Below are 19,380 nucleotides of genomic sequence, written 5' to 3' on the forward strand. Positions count from 1 at the left end.
GACCCTACAATAATTACAGAGAAAACCATCAGATAGTGAAAACGACCCCCTATGGGCAAGCACAGCGGGACAATGGGAAGGAAAAACTCTCTTTTAACAAGAAGAAACCTCCAGCAGAACCAGGCTCAGGGAGGGGCAGTCATCTGCTGTGGCTGGTTGGGGCTGAGGGGAGAGGGACAATACAGAAGACATGACTTTATTAAATTTTTATGAGGCTTGAACTGAAGATGATTTTTGCCAATTTTGGTGAAGATTTAAAAAAAAAATAATGGCCTCTACAGTATTTTATTTTTTACACTGCCAGTGCCTAATTTCAGTCCTTTTCAAAACTCAGGCTGCGGTCGCCTCAGCTGGCAGAAGAGGAAGATGTAAAAAAAAAGATAGAAACTTGGTGCCTGCCTCCACAGCTTCACCGCTCAGCCTCTAATAACAGCTGATTCCTGCTGCTGGCTGATAAAGCCATACGTGTGCTGTCTCACCCCGATACCGCCGCTGCACACCTGAATCTCATTTTGACCAGTGATTGTGTTTTTTTGTTGTTTTTTGGAAGATTTTCAGTGCAGTGTGGAGAAGAAATGAAGCAATGAGTCTTAGAGGAGGAGATAGAGGCCTTTAAAATAATGCAGGTCTAATCTGTGCAGTAAGAATGCCATCTGCTGTTTGTGAGAACACATGGACGCATTAACCCTTTAATGGTGTCACCAAACACTAATATGGGCTGTAATGGTACAATCAGCACACACATTTTATTTAAAATCCTTGTTTTGATACTAATATCTCAGTGTTTCATTTTTTGTTCAAATATAATGCTGAAAAAAAAAAAAAAATATATATATATATATATATATATATATATATATATATATATATATATATATATATATATATATATATATATATATATATATATATATAAAATGTTATGCTTTCCAAGTGATTTGATTGCTTTTCGTTGCGCTCTGTGCCAGCTCATGGAGTCAGTAGCTGTCACAAACAGCTGCAGAATATTCTTTATTTAAACTTATGGATAAACAGGAAGCACTGCACCGAGGTGGCAGGAAAACCAGCAAACTAAACCAAAGAAAAGAAGACAACCTGACAAAGACTGAGGGAGCACACTACACACCAGAAACATGAGGGTAACAAGAAGATGTGAACTCAGGCACCAACCAGGACAGGAAATAAACAAAGGAGGGAAGGAAACACACAAAACCACATGAAGTCCTAACTTTCAAAATAAAACAAAAGACAGGGACTAAAAAAACAACTTAAAAATGGAGGAGAGGAAACTAAACCACCAGGAAGACCATGGAATAATGTTTCACTGAAAAGTATCTTGTGTCTGTGCTTGTTTCTGGACCCCTTTTGACCTTTTTATTAAAAAAAAAAAAAAATGTAATTTTAATATTATTTGGAAAAAAAAACATTGCAATGTTAAAAAACATTATTATATTACCATTATGATGTCATGTCAGAATCCTGGATCCAGATGATATGATATGGATCATCAACAATATTTAATCAATTATTCCCAGCAAATAAACACAATTCCCTTGAAATCCGTTCATAATTTTCCGAGTTATCCTCTTAACAGACAGACAGACCAACGTGACTGAAAACATCACCTCCCTCTACCTATCAGTGGATGAGGAAATTAATCATTAATTCTTCCAAAGATTTAGTTTTTTCCAAAGCATTTCATGGTTTACTGAATTTTAGCACATTCAGACAGCCTGAAGGTCAGGTCTATAATTTCTTGGTCATTGGTCTGACGTACCTGTGGTTTGACCTTTGAACTCCTGAATCTCAGAGGGCCGCTGGCCCTTTAAGACTCTCCCGGTCGCCATGGTTACAACCAGGAAGTAACATTGAGGCTCTTTAGCATGTCAATGTCTGCGAGTTTCAGCCCTTCATTTCGGTCTTTTCTTCGTCTTTCTGCTGACTTCCTCCTACTGTGAGCCCTGTGTAACATAGAGAGGTAAGCACTGAACCAGCACAGCGTCTCTTCGTGGGTTTATTTTAACCTGGAATTGCCAATAATACCCAGCCGTGGGTTATCTGTGGAGCCGTGTTAGCCTCCGTGCTAACAGCCGATGTTCACGTTTATTAAAAGCCAAAGGCGAAATCACGCCGGTACCGCTGCGTGTTTCCCTGCGGCTTCTTGCTGCAGTCACGGCGCTGTCCGTGGTGCTGACCCGCCTGCAGCTGCAGCACCCAGCTTTCCTCCGCACACTAGGGTTTAATATTTTTCCCGAAAATGACATGAATCAAATCCCGGGAAATGACGAGCCATTTCCCGGGAATCCCGGGAAAAAGTTTATTTATTTTTTTATTTTAATTAGGCCTTCTGTAGCCTGTGTCGGCCTTAACCTATTGTGATATTGTAGAGGTAGCTTTCCAGCTATGTCCTGTTATGCCCAGTAGGGGGCAACGTCGGCTTGATTAACGCAATAAAACCTACATCTCGACATTCGAGTGCTCGAGCTATGCGGTGTTGTATCGTTCCTCAACACTCCCTTAACAAATATAATTCGAATATTCCTCCATTGTACATGGAATTATAACAAGCTATTTTACAACTGCTGGTGCAAAACAATACGGTTCATCTCCACACAGCATTGATAAAGGCTCAGCCACGCTGTCGTGGCGACATCTGTTGCACTATATCTCCACCAGTGGAACGCTGTAATAGTCATTGAAAAGTTAACTACTGTACTACACTATAATATGACATAACACAGGGCCTTGAGTAATGCACCACGACTTGGTCATTGCCATTCTGGCAACAGCAAATTTATAACACCGTGTCTGAGGGTTAAAGTAGGTTCGCTGTGAATCGTCTATTGAAAAACTGGCTGATCCTTATAGCCTAAAAAATATACATTTTACTCAACTCCATTTTAAAAGCGAAATATGTTAAAGCAATCTATTTCATGATCATTTCTTCACACATTAGGCCCGTATCCTAATTCATGATTGTTAGTAAGCGTCTGCAAACGAGGAAAAGAAACACTCGAAGTTAAACAGATATTTCTTTATTGTTCAGGGCAGGCATATTTTATAGGCTATATAATGCAATATAACAATATATAATAATATAGAATTATATAATACAAAATACCTTAGGGTAAACACATTGCCTACGATTTCAACAAATTAAAGAGGAAAAAAGTACAACTGTGTAATACCTCTATTAAAACGCTTGAGATGAAGGCTGAAGCCTTAAACGGAGGCTGAACGTGCCTGAAATGAAGAGTAATGCTTTTCGCATTAAACGAACCCTTCTCTCAATATTTCCTTAAATTTAACTTTCTGAAGCTTTCTTTTCTTTCTGAAAGTCAAATCGACGCGCGCGACTTTTTTCCCGGTTTCCCGTCTAACGTTTCCCGGGAAACGGGAAATGGTTCTGATCGCATTTCCCGGGAATCCCGGATCCCGGGATTAAACCCTACCGCACACCCCGCTATGAGCGGCAGAGTGCACAGAGCCTGTTTCAGTTTTATTTGATACTCAAAGTTTATATGAGCTGAGCTGCATAACGAAGCCTTTAGAAACCAGAGATCCCACCGGACAGCTGTGCGAGGGTGCAGGTGAGGTGGGGTCTTCCTTGGGACAGTTTGAGTGGAAGACAGTGAATTGTCTTAATTTCATGTGAATTTGAACCTTTTCTGCTTCCGTTTCTAATGGAAATGTCAAAATGTAAAGAACACAAATAGCAACATATGCTGAGAGTTCACTAAAAAGTTTGAAATATTAAAATGTTTTGATTGCTGTAACAGGAGTCTTTCAGGTTAGGCTAAACAAAATACATCTTAACTTCTTTGATAAAAAACATTCATATTAGTCTCAGTGGCTCAGAAATTCAACGTGATCATTTTCTTAGCACCGTACAGAACAGATTGTTAAAAGCTGATCTGCTTATTTCCAGATCCAGATTTTTATTCTAGAGTCACAGCTCATACTAATCCTTCATTATTTCACACTGATCCTCAGTGCAGCCGCTCTGTCTGAAACAAGCCGTTTTACTCCTCTGCCTTTTGTCTAACTGGCTGTCCCTCACAAACAGAAGGTTTAAACAGCAGGTAGGTGGGGCTTCTATCCCCCTGAATGGCATAAAGAAAAAACTGTGATAAACTGAGTGTGTTGAGCAGTTTTCTGAGCTCACAGGGATTACTGTACATACACTGAGCTCTTTATTAGAAACTTTGGTCATCCAGCATTCACCTGGAAATAAAAAGGCAGAATAGGTAACCTTTAATATGACAGGTTAAATTAGCTCCTATGTGTAGCAGAGTGTCACAGCAGGTATTAAATCAGGTATGAAGTCACCCTTCAGTTCAAACCTCTCATTTGTTCTTCCAGACAATGAGTGGGAGTGTTGATGACACCAAGCCGATGACCTGCACAGTCAAACCTCCGGTCTACCTGCAAATCGGAGACGCCAAAGCAGACACGGCTCACTCCGGTGTCTGCGTCATCGATGTCAACCTCCCCATTGGAAAGCCCATTAATGTAAGCCCCCACAGAGAGCTTCTGAGTGCTGCACGGGATCTGTTATCCACAACATCCTCCTGTATAATGTCTGAAATGCTCCTACAACCTTATCAGCTTTTACCTTTTGTTTAACCACTAATGTGCAGTATAAACAGACTAAAACCAGACTGAAAATCAGTAATCTATAATCTATAACTAGAGGCTTTTATTCTAAGAAAAAAAATAGAGGCAAAGGATCTTGATAGTTTACAATAACTTATTCAGATGCTTCTCTTTTGTTGTGGTCACACTTCTTAAAATGTCCTTATGAATTCCTGTAACTCTGTCTTTCATTTAGTTAAATGAAATGACATGTTTCAAAGCATACTAGCCTTTCTATAAGAAACTGAGAACTTTTACTTTGAAAATTTTGACATCAGCGCACCCACCACCTTTTGTGATAATTAATCAAAAGTTTTAATAATTTTTCCAGCAAAAACTTCCAAATGTTTTCTGGTTCCAGTTCCACAGATGGGATATTTACGTTTCTCTGACATACCTGAGAGTAAAAGAAAGGCCTTTGCACACCGGGTGTGTAAAATACATGCAAATGTTTTGTGCATTAAAAATATTTTTCAGACTCAAAGCCGTTAAAACAGCCATTCACAACGGCCGTGCAATTTCACAGGACGAATATGCGGCTTTTATTTTTTCTCCTGCAGATAAACTGATCTGACCAATCAGAGCGCAGCATTTAGCATGTGAGCTCTTAGCTCAAAATGCGCACCAATACACTGAATATACAGTGATGTGGGAACAGTAAAATCATACAATTTTTACCTCAGACACACAGCTACACGCTGCTCCAGGTCAGTCGGATCTCTGAAATTATTCTCTGCCTCCTCAGATGTGATCCCAACTCTGCCAACAAGAGCTTAACCTGCCCCCCTGACATCCTGAAATTTGTGTGAAAGTGGCCGTGATGCAGCTTCAACTCCAGGATCAAACCGTGAAACTCTCCCTGCTGCTGCTTTCTCATGAGAGTTGGATGAACCCAGAATCTCTGTTTCTTCCTTCTCTGGTTTAGAAACATAACAACCTCATTACATCATCACTTGGTGTTGACTGCATTTTTTCACGGTGTGTTTTATGAGGACGATTTATTTGCAAAAATGCAACGCGTTCAGTGTGTATGTAGGTTACACAACAAGTTCGCATCCGAAAGATTCGGAATTTTGTGTCGTTTTTACGCAATGCGGCCGGTGTGTAAAGGCCTTAAAAGAAGCAGTTTGTCTGAAGAAGTGACGGTCTCAGAAGGTTGATCTGTTGATCGCAGCATGGCAGACGTGTTTCATGCGGGTGACTTCAGTCTCAGCTGACTGCAGGTTTCCCCAAACTTGTAAACAGTACAGTGGCATAATGACCTGGCCTGATGAGGTAGCTCTTCTGTGTGGTCCCATCCTCTTAGCCAGAGGTTGTTTGGTTTCCCTAGTTGATAATTCACAGTACTTAACTGAGTACAGCGTTACGCTGTTTGTGTTGGGAGTTTCAATCCTTGGGGTGGAGCAGTTTTTGAAAGCCACAGAGACATGGTGTTTTGAAAATGTGTCTCAGCTGTTCTAATATTCCTGAAACATCAGGGATCACCAAAGGTTTTTGCTTAGGCAGCAGTGGTCCTTCTCTCCTGGATCGCCTGGAGCTTTCTTTAAGAAACATTCCAACTTTGACAGATGCCCATCTGGGATCACCACATTTACTCAGGGCCTTTTTGGCGTGATGTTCTGCTGCTTCCCTGGCTGCTGTGTCTGCGGGGATGGTGTTCACTCTGTGTTCTTTGGTCCTGATGACACCCAGTTTGTGCTCCAGTGGATGATGAGAGTCAGACCTTAAATACTGATCCATATGCACAGGTTTATGGTACACATCGACTTTCAAATGGCCCCCGTTACTGATGGTAATATCACAGTCTAAGAAAGATAGCCTGTCATTTTTCATGTCCTCCTCGATCCTCCTTGAGCTTGATGCGTTTGTCCACTGAGTTAATGTGATCAGTGACTTGCGGTGCGTCCTGAGATTAGATTTTCACCCAGGTGTCATCCACGTACCTGAACCAATGACCATTTATGTTAAAAGGGACCAACCATCATGAAGTGAGACGGAGGCCTAAGAGTGTCTCTCATCTGTCATCATCTTACCGTGCTGTGCAGCCTCTGAGAACTGTATTAATGAATTGCCATTCATTAACAGTTTTGCATATTATTAACAATCATGAACCTGATCTCATGGCTCACTGTTAGTCAGTGGTGCTACTTTCAGCTGTGCTGTTTATAAGGTTATTGGAACCTGCAGTCAGTCGAAACGCTGCGTCCAGGTGAACAGAATCAACTTTTTTCACTGCCTTACTGAGCATGCATCAAGTCACTTTTAGTTTCTTTTTTTTTCACAGTTTTTTTTACATTTTGTAGAGAAAATAAATACATGATCACACAATAAAATATTCAGTAATAGTAATAAGTGTTACTTGCAGCCTGAATTTATTTGTGTTCGTTATTAGAAGTGAATATTCTGCTTCAGGAGAAAGAACGTGACTAAAGGACTGTTTGTCGTTTCTTTCGTTTGTTTCCCTTTGGCCTCCAGTTTGAAGTTAAAATCCTCAAAGTAGCAGAGCATCCCTCCATCTGGGGCCTCCCACCGGCAGCACACACGCTGAAAACATTTGTTTAAATAGAAAGCTGTGCTCCTGTCTTGGGAGCGACTTCAAACAATTTGGATGCTGACCTACTTTTCAGCATTTAGTCCTAATTTAAAGTCATCTTTAATGCAGAGTGACTCCTCATTAGCTCAAAGCTGTGAGCTTCAAAGGCGTCTGCCTGGAGCCACTTCATGCACAAGGCAGTTTTCGGCAGCGAGCACTTCGATGGTGCTCCGTTTAGGTTTTAATGCTGAGATTTGGCAGATACAGTGTTTCTTAAATAATAGGTTAAGAGCCAGATGGACTGGAGGCATTTCCCTTTTGGGCACCGGAGCTATTTTATGAGCTGGACCAGATTTTAAAGTTTCATTCCATGCAGCACGACACCAAGAACCTTTATTTTATTTCCATCAGCAGTCACGACTTCTAATCACATTTCAAGAAATGCAAAAGGCAAATCAAGTCACACTTTAATGTCTATTTTAATCAGATTATGACATCAGATAAAAGCTAACATTTGAGGCTTTTGTTCTCCTAAGTGTGACTAAACTTCTTTGGGTGCACATGAAGGAGAAGCTAAAGTAAACCTCTGCAACTGAAGGGAAAAGTTCAAAAGAGTATTTAATTATGAGTGCTTCCTGAATTTAAATAGTCTCGATTTGAGCTGCTCTTTGAAAGGGATATACAGTATATACACTTAAAGATTAAAAGGAGCCTTCTGTTTAAATAACATTTAAAATTAATAGTGCTCTCGAGCCTTGGGAGGTAAAATTTCTGCAGATTTTCTGATATTTTTGCTGAGCTGAACACATCACAGCCTAAACTCTTCATGGCCCCTGTTTTTTTTGTTTTTTTTTTCTATTTAAATATTTTCAGGAATTTTTATATACAGTATTTTAATGTTTTATACTCTGTACTGAGCCTCGGTAGTGTAATCTGACATTTGCTCAGCTTGTTTTTTTTTTTCATATTTTTACATATTAGAATTTGTTTTATTCTTTTTTGAGCTAGTCCAATTTATTAATACACAAAATATAATGAGCTCATTATATTTTATACAGGTCCACTTTGTCACTACTTGTGTTTATCATACTGATTAGGGTTTAATATTTTTCCCGAAAATGACATGAATCAAATCCCGGGAAATGACGAGCCATTTCCCGGGAATCCCGGGAAAAAGTTTATTTATTTTTTTATTTTAATTAGGCCTTCTGTAGCCTGTGTCGGCCTTAACCTATTCTGATATTGTAGAGGTAGCTTTCCAGCTATGTCCTGTTATGCCCAGTAGGGGGCAACGTCGGCTTGATTAATGCAATAAAACCTACATCTCGACATTCGAGTGCTCGAGCTATGCGGTGTTGTATCGTTCCTCAACACTCCCTTAACAAATATAATTCGAATATTCCTCCATTGTACATGGAATTATACCAAGCTATTTTACAACTGCTGGTGCAAAACAATACGGTTCATCTCCACAGCATTGATAAAGGCTCAGCCACGCTGTCGTGGCGACATCTGTTGCGCTATATCTCCACCAGTGGAACGCTGTAATAGTCATTGAAAAGTTAACTACCGTACTACACTATAATATGGCATAACACAGGGCCTTGAGTAATGCACCACGACTTGGTCATTGCCATTCTGGCAACAGCAAATTTATAACGCCGTGTCTGAGGGTTAAAGTAGGTTCGCTGTGAATCGTCTTTTGAAAAACTGGCAAATCCTTATAGCCTAAAAAATATACATTTTACTCAACTCCATTTTAAAAGCGAAATATGTTAAAGCAATCTATTTCATGATCATTTCTTCACACATTAGGCCCGTATCCTAATTCATGATTGTTAGTAAGCGGCTGCAAACGAGGAAAAGAAACACTCGAAGTTAAACAGATATTTCTTTATTGTTCAGGGCAGCCATATTTTATAGGCTATATAATGCAATATAACAATATATAATAATATAAAATTATATAATACAAAATACCTTAGGGTAAACACATTGCCTACGATTTCAACAAATTAAAGAGGAAAAAAGTACAACTGTGTAATACCTCTATTAAAACGCTTGAGATGAAGGCTGAAGCCTTAAACGGAGGCTGAACGTGCCTGAAATGAAGAGTAATGCTTTTCGCATTAAACGAACCCTTCTCTCAATATTTCCTTAAATTTAACATTCTGAAGCTTTCTTTTCTTTCTGAAAGTCAAATCGACGCGCGCGACTTTTTTCCCGGTTTCCCGTCTAACGTTTCCCGGGAAACGGGAAATGGTTCTGATCGCATTTCCCGGGAATCCCGGATCCCGGGATTAAACCCTAATACTGATAAAGTTTGATAAAACTGTGAGATTTTCTGAAATGGTATAATCTCATTAATTATAGTTTTCAGTCATTTCTCTGTAGAAAGGAACATAAATTGATAGAATAATCCTCAGCGCAGCCCCTCAGGTCTGAAACAAGCCCTTTTAGCTCCTCCCCCTTTTAGAGAATTTTTAGCTTTGGTTGCTGCAGAAAGTAAATTCATATTGTATTTGAATTATTGTGCAGTGTTTGGGGCAATACTTTTAAATGTTCACTATAATCAGTATCTATATTGCAAAAAGGGCCATAAGGGTAATCCGTAATATTGGATACAAATCCACTGTTCTTAAAATCAGCAAGACTGAAACTCACTGATCTGGTTCGTTTTTATACTGCACAAATTATGCATAAATCAATAACAACCTCCTTCCTGACAGTGTTCTAAAAGTATTTAAGAGATGGGGGATGCAATTTGAAAGAATTACATTTAAAACCTCCCCGTATCCTCACAACAGTGAAAAATATTTGCATCTCTGTGGAGCGCAGCTGTGGAGCAGACCGAGCGAGGAACTGAAGCAACGTCCCAGCAGGACTCCGTTTAAAAAGCGCTACAAAAATATGGTTTTGCAAAGTACAGGGAGGATGCAGGGCTTTGATTGAGTCTTCTCACCCACTATTTACACACTGTGTGTGTATACGTGTATGTGTGCACATGTATGTATATGTATGTGTGTCTGTGTAGATAGATCTGTAAATATGTATATCTCTTGTCGTGTTACTGGGGTTATAAAACCATATGAATGTAAACAATTGTAAGGCAGGGTTTCTGATAGGGTAGGACAGAAACAAAATGATCATTAGTTACAGGGGAAATGGGGTGGGATTTAATAAACTCGTGCGTCATCCTACTGCTTTTAGAACATGTTAAGTTATTCATTATGATGAAGATTTTTATTATTGTTTTAGCACCCACTTTAATCCGGTCACATCGTCAGGTAAAAGCAGAATATTGCAGTTGGTGTAAAAAGTTAACTGAGCCCTGAGTGGGATATGATTTATTGATTTTTTCTTCCAGATCGAGGAGCTCACCTTTAAAAACTACTACACAGCCTACGTGACTGTGCGTCTGCTGAGGAGGAGCCCCGGGCAGGAGGCCCCTGCTAAGTGGTGCACGGCTCTGAGAGACCTCTCCCTGATGGACAACCCCCACACCGAGGGGGGCTCCCAAGACTACTACTCCATTCACAGGACCCAGGTGGGCTGCACCACGACACGTGTTTGTGCTGCATCTGGGCTCACCTTAAATCTGCCAGTCACATGTCAACAAATCATAATCAGTTTTCATTTGAATCAATATTACAGTTTTCAACAACAACAAAGTGGCCATAAAGAAATAAATTGCCAAAAAAATTTTCATTAAATGGAAAGAAGACATTATTGACCAACAAGGTGCAGGTTGAAGGTTTGAATGGTTACACCTGACCATTTCTAAATGGAAACATTTAAAACTAAATTTCACCAAAACAACAAAAACAATCAAAATAAATGAACCAAAGACAAAAATATATTTCACAAATGATAATCATACCTCAGTCTATTCTGTTTACCACTGGATTATTAAACATTTTTGTAAGTTTGTGTTACAGAGAAACATACAGGATATTTTCTTTTCCCTGAGTTTAAACTCTCACTGTTCTGATCGCTGTAGCTAATTTCCCCCTTCATAATAGCTGTATGGGGGGGGAGTGTTTTTAAACTTACCTGTTTAAAATGGATTAAGGCTTAAAGTTTGCATTATTAGGGGCGTGGCCTCTTTGACTGACAGGTGGATGGTGACACAGGTGGCTGTAGCTGCTAGCTGTCTGCTAGGTTGGAGTCCCTGAACTGGACCTCTGGACCGTGTTTGTTCTGTTGGAACCTTTTGGAGCATTTTTAACACCGTTATCTGGCCAATAATATGACTGCTGTGACTTCATTGGACTAACAGACCATCAAAGAAGGCGAGGCTCCAGTTTTGCTGAGTGAAATTTGAGGATTTTAATTAGATGTTACTGAGCACTCCACCGTCTCATCCAAATATGGTCACTTCTGGTACCAAAAACCAGCCTGACACTGATCAAAAACATTAATGCTGAGGCTTCAGAATGTTACAGAATGTTAATGAGGCTTCAGTGTGTTACATAATGGTGGTGTGACTGGTTGCACACACACAGCCCTGCATCAGTGCTGTGTGCATGCAAATATCAAGATTAGTGCTGCTGCGCTCTGTTTCAACAATAGAAATGAAGCATGCAGCCAGCTGCAGGCAGAGAATGCAAAAATGTGGGAAAAGTTGATATCACGTGTGTGAAGTATACAACATATATCTGAGACTGTATCAAGACCTCAGGGGGAAAATGTTTTTCCAAGTGAACACATCAGGTGTGAGTAGGTGACTGATGTTAAAGTTCACGCTCCTGCAGGAAGCAGTCCTGTTTTTCTCTGCAGCTCCTTCGAACAGCGAGCTAAACGCAGCCCATCGTTCCCTGTGTGAACCGTGAACCGTGTCCCTGCAGGTCAGAGTTCAGCTCTGAAATCCTGGGACACCTCAATAAAAAAATAAAATAAATAAACCGAAGTGGACCACAGTGGAGCTTCTCGTTAGCCTCTCTGCCTCCTCACTTCTCTCATGGCAGAAGTTTGTAAACTTTGCTGCCTGTTGTGCTGCCAGACTGAGCTGCCGTGTGTCTGCTAATGACAGGAGGATTAACTGCAGTCGTCAGATCTGTAAATCGATGTATCCCACTGGGCATAAAAACCACCACAGCCTGCTCAAGTTTATTTTCCCTCTCAGCTGTGGTGGCATCGAGCCAGCCGGCTCCCCGAGAAACTCACAATAAGCGTTGTAAGTTTGTAAGTTTGGAGACAATACACAGTGACTTATTCTTCATTTCCTCTGTTTATTCTCTATGCAAATAGAGCCAGGTGGTGAATGGAGATTTCATTTCTGTTTACTTCAGACGGCGCTGCAAGGCTGACGAGTTTAAATGGTAATTGTGATAGCATAAATTATGCTCAGTCACTTCTTATGGGTTTATTGTTCGTCAGATTTAGCCTTGAGGGAGATTCATTGTATTCTGTTGCTGCAGAGATTCTGTGCACCTCATCATGACCTGAAAAGACTCAATTTATTTCAGAAACTCCAAACACTGGCTGTGGTTCTCAGGAAAAAGAGCTTGCTTCCATTTTTACCTTTTAAGTGCTTAATTTTTATAGAGATTTGTGCTGTTTTATTACATAAATGATCAAAATGCAGACAGTGGTTACACAAAGCAAAGATGTATCTGATAGAACTTCCTGCCACACAAAAGAGCTGCAAGGAGCTGACAGGATGAGCGCAAGAGGTGAGAACGCAGCACGAAGGACACTGAAGTTATTCTGTGTTGTAGTGAGATGGATCCAAACGCAGGGTTAAGGTTGAAAATAAAACAAAGGATGAAACTTTATTTGGCTAAAAGTTCCACAATACAATATTCCAAAAGGCAAACAAAAAGGAATCTGGAACAAACAGAATGAGGGAATAATGCAGGACTACATATACACTGGGAATTACCAACAGAAGGGGAACGAGACACACGTGAAGACAGACAAGAAGTAAAAACTGAACTAAAACGCATGAGAAATACCCTGTCAAAGTAAAACAGGAAATAAGCAAAAGACAAACACTGAACACAGAGCCAAGAAGACTCACAATAAACATGAGAGCGGAGGAGCAGGAAACTAAAACTACCAGTAAGAAATCAAAAAGCCAAGAAACTGGAATAACCATAAAGTGAAAACTTTACATTTAAATCCAAAGTGTGAGTCATAAAATCAGCAGAAATAAAAAGTTAAAAACAGGAATCCAAAAGTTCAAAACAAAAGCAAAAAGTATGCCAATTACAAACTTCTGCTCAACCAGTTTGTGTGAAGTTCTTCAAAAACTTCCCTCTGAACTCTGAAAGGGTTTTTGGGTCTGTATTATTATACGAGTCTGTCCCAGCCGTCAGGCCGGGAGGCGGGTTCACCCTGGATAGGCCTCACACACAGAGACAGACAACCACACACACACACTCACACCTACAGCCAGTGTAGAGTCACCAGTTTACCTAACTGCATGTCTTTGGACTGTGGGAGGAAGCCATAGTACCCGGGAAGAACTCCACACAGGAAGACCTTAGTCTGGATTTGAACCAAGAACCTGCCAACCACTGCACCTCTGTGCCACCCTGTACCCACTCTGTACCCCGCCTCTCACCCTATGACAGCTGGGATAGGCTCCTGGATAAGGGGAAGTAAATGGATGGATGGATTATGGCACCAGTCTGCTGATTGCTTCAGGTCAGTTTTCATTCATCCCGATGAACAGGTTTTCCCTGATCCGTGTTCTCTGCTGTCGTTCGTACCACAGATGCAGGTGGAGCCGGATCATGTGGTGTGTGTGAGGCTGATCCTGAGACAGCCGTCCTTGGCCTGGTTAACCTTCAGCCTTGAAGACATCAAAATATTCCCTCTTACTGAGCCAGTGAGTTTATTATTTTTATTTTTTTTGGTTTGTATTCATTCAGAAATGCAGGAAAGTAAACTGACATTAATCACAAACTCAATGAGAGAGGAGAGGGACAATAATGAAGTCAATGAGGTCTAAACACTGCTGAGAGAGGCTCTCCTCGGTTTTATGTACACAGCATCAGTATAATGCTGCAGGAAGGCTCTGATTTGTGGCATCATTAAGCTTCTGGCTTTTATTTTGCCGGTGCATCCTGTTGTCAGGCTCTCAGGTAACATCAGCACGCTGTCACTTTGAATGGAAACATTAGATTATTGGTTCTTCCAGTCCACCGCCAACAGAACGATACATGTGCACACAGGAGGGGGTGAGTTAAAGTTGAAATAACTGCTCACAGCACGGACAGATCGGCCATATTTAAAGCTGACATGGACGATGTTTTTGTTGCTCTTTAGCTGCTTCACTGTCCTTATACAGTGTCTGCTCAGCAGGTGTGTGCAGAGCGCTTTCTACTGGCTGAAAACGTCTTTCTTCTGTCTCCCTGCCCTCAGTGATGAAACTGACTTTAAACATCTGTGAACACCTGCAAACCTCACCAGCAGTCCATAGCTGACAGATTACAATCAAGTACAACACTTATACATTTTCTGCTTCACCAAATTAATACATGCACAATCCAGTGACAATGTGACGCAGTTTGTGTTTCATTCAGTGCGTTTAGTGAAGTAAAACTTAACAAGCTGCTCATGTCAAACACATTCTCCCAGCAGAGGATCTAAAATCCGCTTAAAAATGCTGTAAATAAAAGAATCAGCTTCCAGCTGACTTTAAACTGACACTCTGAACATAACCTGCTCCTAGCCAGGCTATGTGGTCAGCATCAGTTACCATGGTGATTTGGGCAGGAAAAGGAACCATTTTCGTGACAGAAAACTCCGACTTTAAGCTCGACACCGCCTGCTGTGCCATTAATCTGGCTTCATAGGACGGCCCTCCACTCTTTGTGTTTGTGTCGCAGGTGCCTGGTGGGTGTGAGCTGTGCCCAGGGGTTCCCAAGTATAAAAGCGCACACTCACCATGCTAGCACACATGCACACACTGCTGTCATAGCTCATGGTTTTGTTTAGTTTTGTTAATTTCAAATAAAAGGTTTTTGTTCTTTGACTTGACTAACGCAGTCACTTCGCTTTAAGACAGTTGTGACAGCTTGAAGGGGTCATGCATGATCAGTTCATTGTAGTGCAGTTTCCCCTCAAACATCTGCCTGCAGATTCACAGACGTACTCTGGGATATGCAGTACTTTCTGCTAGCTGTTCTATGAGGCAGTGCGTTTCTGCCTTGATCCTATTTTTGTAAAAGGACCTTTAGCAGATCTTTGTGCACCTTTGTGGATGTTACAGTCAGGGACCGGATTAGTTCCTTTCAGCTCAGTGTTTGTGTCTCCGGATTGGATCGGTGGAAGGAAGTGCCAGGATCTAGTGTGTGTTCTCAATACTGCCACCAGGTGGTGCCAAAGTAAGACCTTCGAATCCAGTGACAGCGAAGTGACAGCTGCTCTTCCTCTTTCAGGACCCAGAGAAGGAGGTTTCTGATTGGCTGTCTGACCTGACCCTCATCGACCAGCACCCTGATCTGGAGGTACACATTGTGTGTCTGCGAAAATGAGATCACCTCCTCTGTATTTTTATGAGTTTTGGGAGCCCGATGGGCGTTTGCTACATATTTCATGAGCTCATTTCACAATTTTTTATACTCAGAAATTCAATTTCAGTTTCTTCAGGGCTAATGCATAAAGGATTTATTATTTTTCCATCTAGATCTGTCTTCGTCTGGGGTATTTAAAAGTGTGTGTGTGTGTGTGTGTCTCCATATTTGCTGATTTATTTGTTTTTGATAAGCTTGCCTAAATAAGGTTTTATTATTGGCCAAACAAACCGTTAAAAAGACAGAGAGAAGTTCTGATTCCAGCTCTGGACTGAGTTTCCAGTATAAATGAGCTGCTGTATGTTGTGATGATATTCAGTTAATTTTTTTAAGCTTTGTGTATTTTCCACTTCACTCACTTCCACGCCCCGCCGGTCCTGTCGAGCAGTATCTCTCAGCTCGTCCAGCACCGCTGTTTCTTTATTAAGTTAGTCTAGCATCAGACGCCAGCAACGGAAAAGGAGAAAGTGGTGAAGTCCTCCGTGTTCTCGGCCGACCTCAAACCTGCAAGTTTACTTTGAGGTGAACCCCATGGCAAGTTTTATACCAGTGTTAATTTTGACAACAAATTTTGATTTAGTTTTAGTCATAATTTAGTCATCTGAATAGTTTTAGTTTTAGTCAACGAATTATCGTAAGAATATAGTCGACTAAATCGACTGTAGATTTAGTCACTAAAATATAAAGGGTGTAAAATGTAAATGCTTTTTCTTCAGTTCCCTTGAATTAGTCATTATACACACTTACACAAAATTAAACATTTATTCAAAGTTATGGAATATTATTAATAATGTTAACATTAGCGTTTCACCTGCTTCCACACACCTGATCATTAACACCACCTTACTGAGATAATCCGAGCGTTTTACAGCAGGATGCTCTGAAAGGTACAGGGCAGTGTTCAGGACTAAGATTATAAAGGCTAATCCACCGCGGTGTGGAGATTTTCTCTAAACACAAACTGGGAAAAACACTTTACCCTGCAGGACATTAAAATGCTGACCTTTGCATGGAGATCTGGGTGACTGGTTTGCAGATGTCGTTTAAGATTTGTCGTGTTTTTACCCGAGATATTCTCCCCACATGGTTTACACATCGTTTGGTTTGTCACGACCTCAAAGGACAAATGTGTCCATACATCGGCTCTTCTCTTTCTCCCTGCTGACATTGTTTACATCACTTAGTTCTATCAGAAGGAACGACCAATCACAGGCTAGGTTGGTCTTCCCGGGTTTAGAGCAGTGGTTCTCAAATCCAGGCCTCATGGGCCAGTGTCCTGCAGGTTTTAGATGTGTCTCTGCTTCAACACACCTGAGTCAAATATAGAAGTCATTAGCAGGACTCTGGAGAACATGACTGCATACTGGGGAGGTAATTCAGCCATTTGATTCGGGTGTGTTGGATCATGGACACATCTAAAACCTGCAGGACACTGGGCCACGAGGCCTGGATTTGAGAACCACTGGTTTAGAGCAAATTTGCGCAATTTTGCGTTTGATTGGATGATTTCCTAACTTGTCCCGCCCTGTCACAAAATTAAATCAGTTCTGATTGGATGTCGTCCCCGCCAAGCATTTTCATCTCGTTTTCATTCGTTGACGAAAGTGTCAATTAATTACGTCATCATTTTTATCCTTTTAGGTAGTTTTTATTTAGTCATCATCTCGTTTTCGTCATGAAAAAAAGGGTCGGTAACGAAAACTATAACGAAAATATTTCATCAACGAAATTAACACTGTTTTATACCCAGGGCTTAACTGGTAGTCAGGAAACCCTGGAACAGAGCATTTTTTAACCTTCTGAAATGAAGGTAAACTTTGAGGAGCTCTGTGAGCATGTTAATTCATGTTAATTCTGAATCAAAGTCACTCAGTAAGAAACAGACTCACTGATTTGAGACATCCATAAACTGACAGGTCCAGATTCTTCTGCTTATCAAAGTCAGGTCATGGTGGCTGCAGGATAAGCAGTTGATTCCAGATAATGCAATGTTTTCAAGCTCCCAGGGTAGATGGTATAAAATCATATACAGCAAGTTCTGTTGGCTCGTAATTTTAGGGGCCCCTGAATTTCCTTTTGACTGAAATGGAGTGGATTCAATGCTGGATTTAAACTGAAGTTTCCAACAAATCAGTGAGATGAGCAGAATCCAATGCAGGTTGTTTATTAGACACACAGGTTACACAAAACACAGATACCAGTAACCTCAGAGCGTATGCCACGGCACAGGTTAAACACAGAATCACACAAGCAGACAACGACCAGGACACAGACAGTAACAGAAATAAGGATACACACACGAAGAAGAAGAAGAAGAAGAAGAAGAAAAGGAAAGAGAGAAACACAGAGACAGGAAGAGAAGAGTGAGACAAAGGGCGGGCGCCTCATTTTATAAAATGATGCTAACTCTGCCCACTTACCTTTGACCAAATCAGTCAGAAAGGCGTGCTATGATTGTGGTTCTCCACATTTCCTCGTGTGTCCCTCAGGGCCTCCCTGACCCACAGACCGTATCCTCCAGCATCCAGCAGATGTGGGCTCTCACGGAGGTAATGCAGACCAATCAGACGACGGCCTCCATCGGACGGTTTGATGTGAGTGAAACACACAGACCACCACCCGGAGTCAGTCTTTTCTGTCCTGTAACGGGTCAGATTGTGTTCATGACGGAGGGTTTCCCACCTCCTGCCTTTCAAAGTTATAATAAAATTAGGGTGCTAGCTCAGGTTTCATGTACTCAGGGATAATGAACTTTTTAATTATTCAGATGACCTGAAATTAAAGGAAAATGCAAAGATTTCTGTGAGATAAGAAATGGTAATCATTTCCTTTACTGAACTTTCTGCTGTGTGTGTGTGTGTGTGTGCGTGTGTGTGTGTGTGTGTGTGCGTGTGTGTGTGTGTGTGTGTGTGTGTGTGTGTGTGTGTGTGTGTGTGTGTGTGTGTGCGCGCGCGCGCGCTCTCAGGATGGGTTTAAATGCAGCTGAAAACATTTGTGTATAATTAGAAATGAGGCAGAATAATGATGGTGGTTCTTTGTTGCTGCAGGTGGATGGATGCTACGATATCAGCCTGCTCTCCCTGATGTAAAGAGGTGTGTGTGTGTGTAGCTCGTTTATGGAGGCCTCATATTCAGTGTGATGAGAAAAGCTGCTGGACAAAGATCTAACAGTGGATTTCTGCAGGTCATTTTGTGCCATTCACCACATATGATGCTGTCACAGTATTTAAGCCTGAAGGTGTATTTATTGGATTTTATTGTCTGAGCATCTGAAACTGAGAACTGTGGGTCCTTAAGATGTATTTGTCTTAAAGACACATTCACAAATAAAAAACTTAAAGTAAAAATTTCTCTTAAATTGTGTTTGTTTGGGTCATAAATATCTTTAGTCACATCACTGTGGTGATTTCTTCACATGCTGCCTTCATTCTCGGCCCCTCTCTACAAACTCAGAGCTGAGCTCCAAATCTGAAGATAGAGCCGCAGGAGAGACTCACAGCTAACCTGAACAGTGAGAGACATTAAAACAGAACATTTTGGGTCATTTTTCATTGATAAACTTGGTCATAGTTCCACTGAACCCTATAGACTGGTGATCAACAGATGATGTAACAGCAGTTAAAATGAACTGGCTAACTGTTCGTAGTTGGGCGGAGGTTTAAACTAAAATACAGCAGCAGAAAAAGA

General features: G+C 41.0%; 1 protein-coding gene across 1 annotated transcript; it reads left to right on the top strand.

Annotated features, from left to right (window-relative positions):
• Positions 1-1,842: 1,842 nt before the first annotated feature.
• On the top strand, positions 1,843-19,040 carry nicn1 (nicolin 1). The gene is made up of 7 exons (XM_030723867.1): positions 1,843-1,978; positions 4,363-4,512; positions 10,536-10,715; positions 13,890-14,003; positions 15,559-15,627; positions 18,183-18,287; positions 18,741-19,040. Exons 2-7 carry the CDS (start codon positions 4,366-4,368, stop codon positions 18,780-18,782), a joined length of 657 nt encoding a protein of 218 aa, XP_030579727.1. The 5' UTR covers positions 1,843-1,978; positions 4,363-4,365; the 3' UTR covers positions 18,783-19,040.
• Positions 19,041-19,380: the final 340 nt, after the last annotated feature.

Source organism: Archocentrus centrarchus, unplaced genomic scaffold, assembly GCF_007364275.1.
Source record: "Archocentrus centrarchus isolate MPI-CPG fArcCen1 unplaced genomic scaffold, fArcCen1 scaffold_29_ctg1, whole genome shotgun sequence".
NCBI classification, from domain to species: domain Eukaryota; kingdom Metazoa; phylum Chordata; class Actinopteri; order Cichliformes; family Cichlidae; genus Archocentrus; species Archocentrus centrarchus.

Bases quoted from the DNA above. Each gene is read 5' to 3' on its own strand.
- nicn1 (XM_030723867.1), top strand. From the start codon at position 4,366: ATGAGTGGGAGTGTTGATGACACCAAGCCGATGACCTGCACAGTCAAA. The intron at 4,513-10,535 runs GTAAGCCCCCAC...TTTTTCTTCCAG, and splicing joins CCATTGGAAAGCCCATTAAT to ATCGAGGAGCTCACCTTTAA. The intron at 14,004-15,558 runs GTGAGTTTATTA...TTCCTCTTTCAG, and splicing joins TATTCCCTCTTACTGAGCCA to GACCCAGAGAAGGAGGTTTC.